The 13,698-nt window shown below is 42.1% G+C and overlaps 1 protein-coding gene across 1 annotated transcript in view; it reads right to left on the minus strand.

Annotated features, from left to right (window-relative positions):
- PIWIL1 (piwi like RNA-mediated gene silencing 1) overlaps positions 1–13,698 on the minus strand; it is a 240,637-nt gene that overhangs the window by 133,933 nt on the left and 93,006 nt on the right. The window contains exon 8 of the mRNA XM_075176746.1: positions 3,015–3,212. Coding sequence (XP_075032847.1) covers positions 3,015–3,212 — 198 coding nt within the window. The remainder of the gene's footprint in view (positions 1–3,014; positions 3,213–13,698) is intronic.

Below are 13,698 nucleotides of genomic sequence, written 5' to 3' on the forward strand. Positions count from 1 at the left end.
CTTTTTTGTCTGCTTCTTTATGGGGTTTATCAAATTTTGCATTCTTGAATTCTCTAACAGCACAAGTCCCCACCACAGCTGGTGAGACTATTCCATGTATCTATCACCATTTCTGTAAAGAACAAAAAACACAAATGTTAAAGTGTTCTCCCTAGCACCTTTTTCTCAGGTGCCGTTTTTACTTGCCACCCAGCTCTTTGAGACCAACAGACTCCTACTATATAATAGAATGAACCACTGTTTCTCCTATTACAACAGGCACTATGTGAGCACTACAGCCAGACCACTACTACAGCCAGACCACTGACCACCAGTCCTGGCAGGTGTGAGCAACAGCTACTTCTTAGTGCCACCCGGCTATCAAAATTGTCTGGGGAGATCACTGTGCTGTATTTCAGTCTACCGCCCTCAATTTAAATGGTGTGTCCTCCTGGTCAATAAATTCTCTATCGCATATTTTAAATAGACTATTCCTCAACTCTATTAATATATTTACATATTTTATCAAGTCTGTCTCTTCTTTTCTCTAAGCTGTTCATGTTCAGCTATTAGAGTCTTTCGTAAGGTTTGTTATGCAGCTAACGCACAATTAAGTAGGCCTGCTCTTAATTTTATTTCCAATTTTAATAATCTAGTTCTGAAGATCCGAGTCTTAAAAACTGTACATTGTATGCAAGGTGAGGTCTTATCAGTGACCTACAAAGTGGCAGTCTAGAAAAGTAAGCAACCATGCTCTTCCTAATAATAAAACCTCTTCATAAACAAATTATTATAATGGAATTTCCCACTGCATGCATATAATCTGAAATTTGAACTCCAAAGTCCCTTTCCTCTGTTGTTGTTGAATAGCAATAAATTATGTATTATGCCTTTCGTGTCCCACATGCATTATTTACATATAAAAAAAAATATTTATGAGTTGAAAAATATAACCAAAACATGATTGTACATGTCTAGCAATTGAAAAAAAAGTCTAGAAAGATATAAAAGCAATAAAGTGATTAAAGAATGATGTTAACAACAACTAGATGCTTCAGTACGGACCCTCTTCGTTTGCTTCTCCGACAAGAGGGTTCAACTAAGACCATCTCTATACTTTACGCTACTGTAGTTTCCCTACTTACTCCTGACGATTTGGGTGGGTTACGACAAGGGTGGGAGCTGGATTTGGGACCCTTGACTAACAAGGAATGGAACTTTCTACTAAGTGCTAGGGAGGCCACCTCTTGTTCCAGATATAGAAAAGTTCAATTATACTGTATATCCTACAGAGTAGTACATTCCGCAGAGGCTGCTCGATCTGATTCTGATTGCCCGAAATGTGGAGGTACTTCTGCTACTTTTTGGCATCTGCTTTGGAGTTGTCCTGTGGTTGGAGACTTCTGGTCAAGGCTGGTGGCATGCATAATAGACACAGGTATTGGTATTCCATTACTTTTCCCTAGGACTATTTGGTTTGGTAGTTAATTTACTGCTGAGAATGAATGCAATCACATACATTCTCAATCTTTGCTCTGGCAAAGGTTGCAATTGCTAGAGTGTGGATGGCTCGGGATGGGCCTGGGCGGCACTGGTTAATGAAGCTGTGGGGCATGAACATTTTACTTATCAGTCCTGAGATATTAGGTCATAATATTTTAAGGTTGGGTTGAAATAGGCAAGGTCAAGATATGCGGTGCAGTCCCTGACTACCGACTTTCACTTCTTTTTCCGTTTTGTTTTCAAAAATTTAAATAAAAATGTTTGATTTAAATGAAAAAAAAAAACTAGATGCAATGTTATAAATTACAGGTACTCCTCACTTAACGACCGAGTTCCGTTCCTACGACTAGGTCGTTAAGCGAATTGGTCGCTAAGTGAGTACAGTACTGTTATATGCACCTATATGTATTGTAATCATTTTTATTGATTCTGAATGAAGAAATAGACTAAAGAAAACTGTATTTTGTTAGTTTGCTTTACATTACATAACACTGCATAACAGAAAATAAACATGTGTACAGTAAAGCTCTACAAACAGCAGCAATTATAACAATGAGGACCCAGGGAGAACCTGGTCGTAACTCCGAGTGGTCATTAAATGGGTAGGTTGTTAAGTGAGGAATACCTGTAAATAAATTCACAGTAAATTTAGTACATGTTAAAATACAGAGAAAATAAGATCCTACAGACATTGTGACTGGAACTCAATTTGTGCATGTGTATTTCATAAATGTCTGATATTAAATGGTCATGCAAGGATAGCAATACACAGGAACCTGAAGGGAAATAGCTAAACGGTAGTGATACTGTAGCACACAGAGATTATGCCACTTTCAGTCTAAAATGGCTACAACCAATATGTTAAGCTCCACTGCACAAAACTTGTAAATACAATGTCAAACATTTTAGCAGAGTTCTGTATAGTAACATTGATGGACTGTTTGCATAGAAAAGAAGTGCATTATATCAAGAGCTGCTTAAAGACTTATCCACTGTAACTAAATATCCCTTGAATACACTCTCTTCCCTATATTAATACCTTGGAGTAGTGGATACTCCCTGAAATATCTCAAAACAAGTCTGTACCTGACAGTGGGACATAAGGCGTGTCTACATCACAATGGGGGCGTGGTCCCATCTTGACGGGGGTGTAGTCATGCCACCAAAAGACTGCCTAGCGCTGTAAAGAGCTAGGCTACCAATTAGATACCTTCCTTCCCCCAACATTCCCAACCGCGGGACAAACATGACAAAGCCCAAAAATCGATACAGTTGGTAGGTATACCCTTGAGACTCCACCATATGCTGTACTGCGCAATGGACAAGCTCATAGCTGGGTGATCAGCTAAACAATTTCAGCTCTGCTCTACTCTCTTCTAAAGCACTGGCGACGGTAGGGAAGCTCAATGGGTAAGAGGAAGTAAAAGAATAAAATAAAAAAAACAACAACATTAAAAACATTTAGAATGTTAGTGTTCGCTTAAAACACCATTGTGATATTGAATTGCATTTACAAAATTTCAGAATCTTACTTGGTAAGAACTATTTGTCCAATAAGTTCTTTACTGCAGGCATCATGAAAGTTACGTGCTCCAACTTTTGAATGCAAGTTGTACATTAAATCCAGAACAGTTTCACTTCGAAGAACTTTATGGCTCACATCAATGCACAGCATAATACTAGTCTCATACTGCAAAATGGAGGTAGTGAAACCTGGCCAAATGGTTAGGCTGTACAGAAGAGAAAACAATATATAATAACTAATACAATTAAAGGTCAACACATAAGGTAGTTTAAATATAAAATTATTAGAACTAAGGCACAGAAAAATCAACTAAAAATATGAAATATAATTTTGCATTCATCGAAAAAAAACTGTTCTACATTGCACTGTTAATATCTTTAATGGTTTATGGTTTGAATCAGTGGTGTCGAAGTCAGCAAATTGGATAAAGTCATTTCAATTAATATCGAGCAAACTTGGTTGTCTTTGTCTGAAAAGATGCGTATCGCCCGCTACGGCGTGGAAGGGCATACGCAGCCGTTACACGTGGCAATAGCGGTCTTTACACACACTCGCACCAATACACATCTTTGTAAATAGTACACATTAATTATAGTCGCAAAAAAACAGTTATTTATGTCGAAATATAGTAGTGTTTATGTGTAATATTATAAGTTATATGCATTAGTAATACATATGGTACAGATGTCATGTGTGGTATCATATTGATCCCCTTTACTTCAGCAGCTGTCCAGTGCATTCGGCGAAGAGATCGCACATTGCATACGCTAGTTATTGATGTTAGGGAATAAATCTTTAATATGATGCAGACTATAATATGCTAATGGACTGGTTGTAAATGGAGTTTTGGCGGGAAGAATAGAGCACATTCCCTGGAGAGATGACCCGCACCTTTGGATTTCTTTAGATTGAACCAGCCTATGATCTACAACACCCTGGACCTTCCTGAAGCCTGGACCAATAGAAGCAAGCCACACCATCTGCATTGTTTTACTGTATTTCTGTTTGCATATAAGCAGGAGCTTTTCATCTAGTGTTCAGACATCTTGTCCACAGACTTCAGGACTGAATTGACTGTTTGCTAGATCCAGAGCGCCTGCGATAAGTAACGGCTGTACTTACTATTATATCGCTTGAATTATTCTGCTACTTTTTGAGAATAAATATTTGTGCGTTGGAAGCACAAATCGAGATTCGACAATCGTTATTGGATAGCGATAAAACGCGCATAACAGTGGTCAAAGTAGAAATTTAGAAGTGGCGATATGAAAAATTAAAAGTGAATGGAATTTGACAGCTTTACAATGAAAGCAGTATACCATATACCAGCCTACTTCAACCACAAGATTGAATACAAATGGTGTTTTGACCACATGTTTGAACACAAAGCCAAAAGAATAGATTCCTTACTGTCAAGTTATGACATGCAGTTTTAATATTGGAAGTACCATGGAGGCAATCCCAGTAACCTACCAATCTTGCTGCGAATTTTACAAACACTTTCTAAAAAACTATAATCTTTAGCAAATCAATAATATCTGCTTTTATAATAATAACTTTAAGTTATACAGATACATCTAAAAAAAAATCAGCCCAGAGACACACAGCGAAACTGTAAAACTAAAATACAAAATGCTGTTTATTGGGAATAATAACATATATAAAAGGATAAAGTGGCAATATATTTTCAGTCCTTAACATCCAAAATGTTCAGGTACCCTGCGATTATGATACATGGGATACAGCAGATGAAAGCAAAAATTAAACAAAAAGAAAAATCCATTTCTCTGAAACAATCTGGGGGACACTGCTTAACCATGGGGTATAGAGGGTGCTGTGCAGGAGTAGGCGCACTTTATTCAATCTGCAAACTTGTTTGTTTTGTAGTTCAACCCCTCTATACTTCTCCATCCAAAACTTCTCATTTTGTTTTATTTTTATACTAATGAAGGACATAGGATAGGGTTGAAAAAACCAAGCAAAGAATCCCAACACTCAATATTAAAATAGACCAAATAAAAGGGGTGGCATAGCAGTGTCCCCCAAATGGATTCAAAGAAATAGATTTTACGATTTGAAGGATCAAACAGTCCTTCTGTAAGCCAATCAATTTTTCTCAGTTCTCCAATCCCTGTCATCTCTTTGCCATATTCAACTCTCTTCTCTCCACCCTCCCCCTCCTATCCTTCTTTCCCTCTCCATTACCGACTTTGCCTCCTTTTTCTCCTCCAAAATTGAGGCTACCAGACCTGCCATCTCCTGCTCGCATCATTTTCCTGCCAGCCTCATTACCCCACCATCATCGAACAACCAACTTGCTCCTTCCACCATATTTCTGGTGAAGAAGTCCACTCCTTCATTCTTTCCTCTCCACCGCCTACCTGCCAAATTGATCCTATTCCCTCTCACCTCCTTCATTGCCTGCTCCTACCTCGCTCACCTCTTCAACCTGTCTCTTTCCACTGGCATCATCCCCTCTTCCTTTAACCATGCCCTTATCTCTCCCATTCTCAGTAAACCCAAGTTGGACCATACCTCACTCGCTAACTACAGCTCCATTTTACTTCTCCCTTATGCCACTAAACTACTGGAGTGGGTTGTCTGCAACCGCCTTGCCAGTCATCTCTCAAAGTACTCCCTCTTTGACCATTTCCAATCCACCGTACGCCCCCTTCCACTCCACTGAAACCGCCTGGCCAAACTTACTAACAATCTTCTCTTGGGTTAAGACAGAGGCCACTTCTCCCTGCTCATCCTCTTGGACCTCTCTGCAGACTACGACACTGTGGACCACACCCTCCCTTCTTTCTTTCGGCCTCTGTGGTTCTATCCTCGCAAGTTTTACCTCATATCTCACCAACAACTCCTCTGTATCCCATTCTGATTCACTCCCCCCCCACTCCCATAAATACACATACACACACCACCCTCCCTGCAGGAGTCCCTCAGGGCTCTGTTCTTTGCCCTCTAATCTTTCGCCTGTACACTACCTCACTACCTTCCTGGATGACCTCATCATTTCCTTCGGTTTCCAGTTCACCTTTATGCTGTTGACATATAACTCTACCTCTCTTCTCCGGGTCTTCCCCTCCCCCCTTCTATCTCGTGTATCTGACTGCCTATCCACGATTTCCTCTTGGATGAACTCATATTTTCTCAAAATTAATATTGACAAAACTGAACTCACTGCCATCCCTCCTTCTAGATCTTCACCACACCATGATCTTTCTATCACTGTTAACACCACCACCATCTCATCCGCTCCCCAACTCCACTGTCTGGGGACGTCACCCTCAACTCCTCCCTCTCTTTTGCCTCACACATTCAATCTCTTGCCCAATTCTGTCGCTTCCAACTTCGTAACATCGCCCGCATTAGGCCCATTTCTATCTCAGGATGCCACCAAAACCATTATCCATGCACTCATCATTTGCCGTTTTGAATTTTCTAACCTTCTCACCAGCCTCCCCCGCCCCCTTTCATTTTATAATCAACTCATCTTAATTTCACGCTGCTCTTTTTCTGCTTCCTCTCTCTAGATTGCCTTACACTGTCTCCTCTGCCCCTACAGAATCCTTTTCAAACTCCTCACCCTCTCCTCCAAGGCCTTCTGACACTCCCCGCCCCATATATCTCTAACCTCCTCTTCATCCACACTACCTCCTGCTTCCTGCGTTCGCCTAATGATCGTTGCCTATCCTCCACCCTGATCACCTCATCCGACCGCAGAATTCAAGATTGCTCCCGGGCTGCCCCTCTCCGTTGGAACGACCACCAATTCTCTATCCAATTCTTCCCTAATCTGTGCACCTTCAATCGTACACTAAAAAATCATCTGTTCCTGAAAGCCTACCAACCTCTCCAAGCTTGATCTCCTTAACTCTATCTTCCTCTTTCTTGCTCCTCTTGCGCTAGAACCACTCCACTGACTCCCCATTGTGCTTGCTGTCTGTTTGCCCTTCCTTTAGTATGTAAGCTCTTATAAGCAGGGCCCTCTTCCATTCTGTCTCTATACCTATTATTATGCTCCAACTTCACTCTACTAGCTACACTTAGAGCTCTTCGAGTCTTGGTATTATTAGTTTATTGTTCTGTATTGTTTTACACTGTATCCTTTACTGTTTGTATTCTGTATGGATCTGCAGAACTCTTGTGACTCCTTACCAATAAAGGAAACTAATAATAATAATAGTAAAGACTACACTGAACAACAATAATACTTAATGGCTATCAAGTACAAAAGGCAAATTATTTGGAAGCACTGAGGTACATCTAATGAAGAAAGCTACTACTCAACTTGGTGTAAGGAATTAATTTAATATTTGCACCTCTGACCACTAGAGGTCTCTGCATTCGTAAACTTGCCCTCAGATTTGTCCTTATCCAAGATTGCCAGAATGACATCAAGGAGAAACCATCTTGTATCCTCTTTCCTGTTTGAGCCTATAATAGGCACTTCCTGGATCAGACATGGGCTTGAGTATTCTGCCTGCTCAGCTCCTGTCACTTACTACACTTCCTTGCTTGTGTACCGACCCTGCTTGTGTACCGACCCGCCAAACGTCAGGCTACTCGCTGGAAATCTATTCGGCTATTGGGCTTCAGATAATACTACCAGTATAGTTACACTTGGTGTACATGGCAACAGAGGAATCACAGGTCAGATTATCACCTGTCATCATCAGATTGTGGATGCTAATAATCTTTTACTGCTACAGTGTATGCCCTGTATATAGGAATTTAAATTCCCAGATTTTGCTAGTGGTATCCTGTTGTCACTCACCGGAGTGTGAGTGCCTCCACTCTGGTACGTGGTTCTCCATCTTTCCCGCTCACACCTGTGTGGAACCTCGGCCGTCCGCCATCCTGTCGCACTGGGCATGCGCAGGTCCCTTTAAAAACTACACCTGACCACTAATGTGATTGATGGATCAATCACCCCTCCCTACTTAAGGCACCTGCAGCCTTAGGTAGTGGCCTGATCTTGAAGTCTCACTCCCAGTGAACTTCTATAGGTGTGTGCAGTTTCCAAACTGCTTCCAGCTCTACTCCTGTGTGCAGTTTCCAGACTGCTTCCAGCTCTAATCCTGTGTGCAGTTTCCAAACTGCTTCCAGCTCTACTCCTGTGTGCAGTTTCCAAGCTGCTTCCAGCTCTACTCCTGTGTGCAGTTTCCAAACTGCTTCCAGCTCTACTCCTGTGTGCAGTTTCCAAGCTGCTTCCAGCTCTACTCCTGTGTGCAGTTTCCAAACTGCTTCCAGCTCTACTCGTGTGTACAGTTTCCAACTGCTTCCAGCTCTACTCGTGCTTCAGCTTCCACGCTGCTCCCTGCTCAACTCAGCGGCGGTTCCCATACCGCTACGCTTCACTTCTCAGCTGATTCCGGATCTACACAACTGGGTATGCACTATTGACTATTGCCTATTGCTCGCATACCAGTTGTATCCTTTGTTGTTTGCTGCACAGGGTACAAGTACCCATATAGACTGTATTACTGCATTGCTTCATTTAGGACAAGCTTTCACTCAAGCTACGATATCTCCTCACGCTACTACTTAGCGTTATTGTGCATATCTGCTGTGACCAGCTTCTCCTCACTGCAAGGCATCTACTCCATACAGACTATTCATTGTGCCTTCCATCCCTGCCTCACAAGACATTGCTCTACTCGCGCTGTTTCCATACAGCCACAGTTTGCCTTTCAACTTCACTCTCCTGCACCTGGACAAATCCGCATTCCTTCTCACAGCAGTGGTACAACTTGCTGCACGCAGACCACTGACTTCCCTGCTACTTACCCGCACCTGGACAAGTCCTCCTATCACAGCGGTGGTACAACTTGCTATACGCAGACCACTGACTCTCCTATTACCTACCTACACCTGGACCAGACTCCTCACCATAGCGGTGGTACAACTTGCTGAACGCAGACCACCGACTACCCTGCTACCTACCTGCACCAGTACTATTAGTCCCATCACTACAGTGGTACAACTTGCTGTACGCAGACCACTGACTTCTCCTCTACCTACCATCACCTATCCACGTCCACTCCTCGTGTCTACATTATCTTCAGCCTCCAGTTCACTGCTTCAAGTCGCTGACTTTCCTCTAACCATAGCTGCAAGTCGCTGACTTCCTCAGACTATCTCTACTCTCCTGCTGTTGTGTCGCTCCAATCATTCGCCTGCCTGCTTTGAGGTGCGTGCCATAACCCCGCCTCTCTAGCAGAGTTCCATCTGGTGAAACTCAGGTAAGCAACTCCAAGTGCCCGTGACACCTGTACTGTTATATATAACACACAAACACGTATTAATATGTAGGTCCCGCTTGCGATGCCAAAACAACTATGAAATGTCGAGGCACGGACTCCACATGACCTCTGAAGGTGTCCTGTGGTATCTGGCAACAAGACATTAACAGCAGATCCTTTAAGTAAGTCCAGTAAGTAACGAGGTGCCCCACCTCCGTGACTCACTTATTTTTCCAGCACATGCAACAGATGCTCGATTTGATTGAGATCTAGAGAATTTTAACGCCAAGTGAAAACCTTGAACTCTTGCTCCTCAAACCATTCCTGTTATTGAAGTGTGGCAGGGCGCATTGAAAGAAGACACTGCCATCAGGGAATACCACTGCCATGAATGGCTGGTACTTGGTCTGCAACAATATTTAGGTATGTGATAAATGTCAAAGTAACATCCACATGAATGTCAGGACCCAATATTCCCAGCAGAACAGTGTCCAGAGCCTCACACTGCCTCCATGCCCATTGTAGTGGTGGACAAGTGCAGCATAGGAACTCTGAACGGTCTGTGGCTATGCACACCTTACACAAAAAGCTGCGATGCACTGTATTTTCTGACAACTTTGTATTATAGCCAGCATTCTTTTTTTTTTTTTTTTTTTTAAATCCAGTATTTTTATTGGAATTTTTCAAGATACAAACATACCAAATAACAAAAAGAAAAGAAAAACAATCGCATACATATCAGAATTAAATGACGCAATTTACAAGATTTCAGTAAAGCATAATACCAGTATATGTGCTATACTCATTGAGGATCATACATCATAAATGCTCATACAAAGGTATGTTACAAATGCAGGGTTTACCATATGGACTCTAATATTTATTATAAAAACTGCGGGAGCCATACATTTAAGTACCCGGAGCATCTGTACTAGATGGCACAGGATAGAATGGAGACTCTAACCATCTGTACCATATATTCTCAAATTTCTTCAGAGCCTGTCTGCTAGTATAGACAAATCTCTCGTGCCTTATGGTGGTATTAACCAGTGCCTTCCAATTTTTAACTGTAGGACTCGTCAGTGCCAACCACAGCCTCGCTATACAGACCTTAGCCAACATCAATAACTGTGAAATGTACATTTTTGTCAGTTTATTAACTTTACCTTTCAAACGGAGCCTAAAGAGACAAGTGGCCGGTGAACAAAGAGGCACTTCAATTCCAGTAACCCGGATACATCGCCTAACCCTGCGCCAGAAGATTTGTATACATGGACACTCCCATAGAAGGTGCCAAAAGTTAGCATTCACCGAATTGCATTTTGGGCAGTTAGGTGTAACATTCGGATGAAATTTTGCCAGTCTAGTAGGGGTAAAGTAAGCCCTGTGTAGGATAAACACCTGTATTTGTTGAAATTTTAATGATGAAGTATAACCGTTAGTACTGTCTGTAACCATTCCCCACTCCTTGTCTGATAAAAAGCCAATATTTATTTCCCACTGATTCCTCAAACCATTCAAATCATCTACAGTGGATTCATACAAAAGACACGAGTACATTTGAGAGATCAGACCCCTATGACCCAGGGCTTGTAGTTGTTTCCTCAGTGGAACCACACCAATCACCAGTGTCTTCCCCTTAAATTGTGTGTTTAGGGCGTGTCGTAATTGAAGGTAAGAATAAAACATTGTTCTGGGTACAGAAAATTCCCCAACTATTCAAAGGATTTAAATACATTTGTCTCATAAAGTTGACCTACCGCCACCACACCCAACCGAGACCACTGCCTGGCCCCCTCCACTGTATTCAATTTCTCAAATTTCTTTGCCCCCCAGATAGGGGTACATGGATCAATGTCAGTTTGTTTCATTATTTTATTACTGATTGTCCAAATCTTGACTGCCTGGGTCAGGAGCGGAGGAGCCCGTATGCCAAGCCGCCCCGCCATTAGTGACTGTAAGGGAGTGTGATTAGAATTAAATTGATGTACCAACACCCAATGTAGATCATTGTAAACGGGGTCCGAAACCCATGCCTTAAGGTGGGCCAACTGAGAGGCAACATAGTATAGTTTCAAGTTAGGAAGTGCAAGTCCACCAGAAGATCTGGATCTGTACAGCGAGCTGAGCTTGACCTTAGCCCTTCCCCCTTCCCAAATCAATGAAGTCAAATAGCTATCAATGCATCGGAAAATGGAGGGTGGGATACATACAGGTGACTGCTGGAGTATATACAAAAACTTTGGCTGCACGACCATCTTAATTAAATTTATCCTGCCGGAGATAGAAAGCGGGAGCTTTCTCCACACGAGTCTTTTCTTTAAGGTATTCAATCTGGGGCCGCAAAAATAAGTTCTACTTATTTAGCGGGGGTATTAAGAGATCCATATTCCCAAATATTTGCATTTCAATGCCCATTTTAACTGCAGGCCTTCTAGCATTGTCACGGGACATTCCCATCCCAGAGGGAACACGATAGATTTATCCCAATTAATTTTTAGGCCGGAAAAAAACCCAAATCCATCAACCACCTGCAGCAGATGTCTTAGGGAAGTGTCGTGGTCTGAAAGAAACAGCAGCATATCATCTGCATATAATGCCACCTTATTCTCTCTATGCTCTGATCTAAGTCCCACAATTTCTCTATCATGCCGGATCTTACAGGCAAGCGGCTCTATTGCTAATGCGAACAGGGCCGGAGACAACGGGCATCCCTGTCTAGTACCCCGTTCTAATTGGAATTGTTGAGAAAGATGCCCATTGACACAGACCCGCGCTACTGGATGTGAATACAAAAGTCTAACCCATTTTATAAATTCTGGGCCCACTCCAAATCGGGACAGTACTTCCCACAAGTACGGCCACTCCACCGAGTCAAACGCCTTGGCTGCGTCCAAGGACACCACAACTGCGCTCTCAAAGGAAGGTGACCGCACCTGCAGGAGAGTGCACAGCTTTCTAAGATTGATAGACGTGGACTTGCCGAGCATAAATCCTGTCTGATCCGGATGGATCAATTCCAGCACCACTCTATTCAACCTCAAAGCCAGTAATTTAGCCAGAATCTTAACATCATTTGACAAAAGCGAAATCGGGCGGTAGGACTCAGGGTACAACGGATCTTTCCGTCACTTAGGCAGCACCAACACTATTGAGGAAGATATGGACTCTTATTCCTTCTCAGTATATAATAGTACGGGGACGAATGAGGATTACCAACATTTAGCATTACATTCGTTTGAATTAGGGTGGTTACAAGGTAACTCACAAAATATACATAATACCTTAAAAACAAACGAAAGAATTGTAGATATGGGGGACATGGAGGAGTCAGTTCAGTCCTTGAGGGATAATCAGACTGAAAGTAAAGATATATTAGAGATAGATGTCAGTTTGGGAGATACCAGGACTGATATGATTACCGTGGTGCATACTGATTTCCATTCGGACCTAACAATTTCTACTAATATCCAGCAACAAATAACATCAAATCAAGAAGTTCAGTCCAAGATTATTACTATAGAAAATGAGAGGATGAGAGAAGGGAGAGACTGATGTAGATGCTAATATTGATCAAAATTGTTTTGTACAACGAGAACAGAATATAGCGAGGAACACACCGCAATACAAGCGGAAGTTAGATCAATCAGGAGAGGAAGAAGAGGAGGAAGAAGGGTTCAACAACAACAAAAAAACAAAAAGACAAAGCACATTGACGATGTGGCTATTAAACCAATAGGGTTGTTTAATCTAAGTTCCCACACATTAACACAATCGGAAACATCATTATTGAATAAAGGAATTAAATTTGCCCCATCACAATGATTAAATAAGTTTGAGACCTATTTAGATGTGCAGAGGTTCATACGGAAGCTTTCACTTAAGAAATATTTCGCCAACTCTCAAGTATCATGTACCAGTTGTATACCTCCTGTTAATTCATTTGTGCATACCACACTAAAAGTACCATCAACTTTTTACCCCAGTTTCAACAAAGGAGAATTCATTAGTACGTTCGAACGTTTACTGACAGACGATTTAGAACAGATAGATACCAGTTCGAACAGGTTTTCTAGAAATAATTTAACCAAAGCAGAAAGAGAAGCTCTACAGCAGGGTTGTCCAACCCGCGACCCGCATGCGGCCCAGCACGCTTGTAAATGTGGCCCAGATGGAGTTTTGGTTGTGGCAAGGGGGCAGCACTGTTATTGGGAGAAAGAAAATCCTGCAAAAAAAAGAAAAGAAAATGCTTACCTTGCGGTCACGTCAGCTGGTACTCCGGCTCCCTCCCTTGTCGTCTCCTCCTCCATGCGGTGCTCGCAGTGAATGTCGGGCGTCATGTCATCACGCCCAACATCCATTGCGGAGCGCAGCACAGAGGAGTCACCCGCGCGAGAAGAACAATCAGCAGCACAGAATTGGAGAAAAGAAGAAAAGAGG

The sequence above is a fragment of the Mixophyes fleayi genome, chromosome 1 (genome assembly GCF_038048845.1).
Source record: "Mixophyes fleayi isolate aMixFle1 chromosome 1, aMixFle1.hap1, whole genome shotgun sequence".
NCBI lineage: Eukaryota > Metazoa > Chordata > Amphibia > Anura > Limnodynastidae > Mixophyes > Mixophyes fleayi.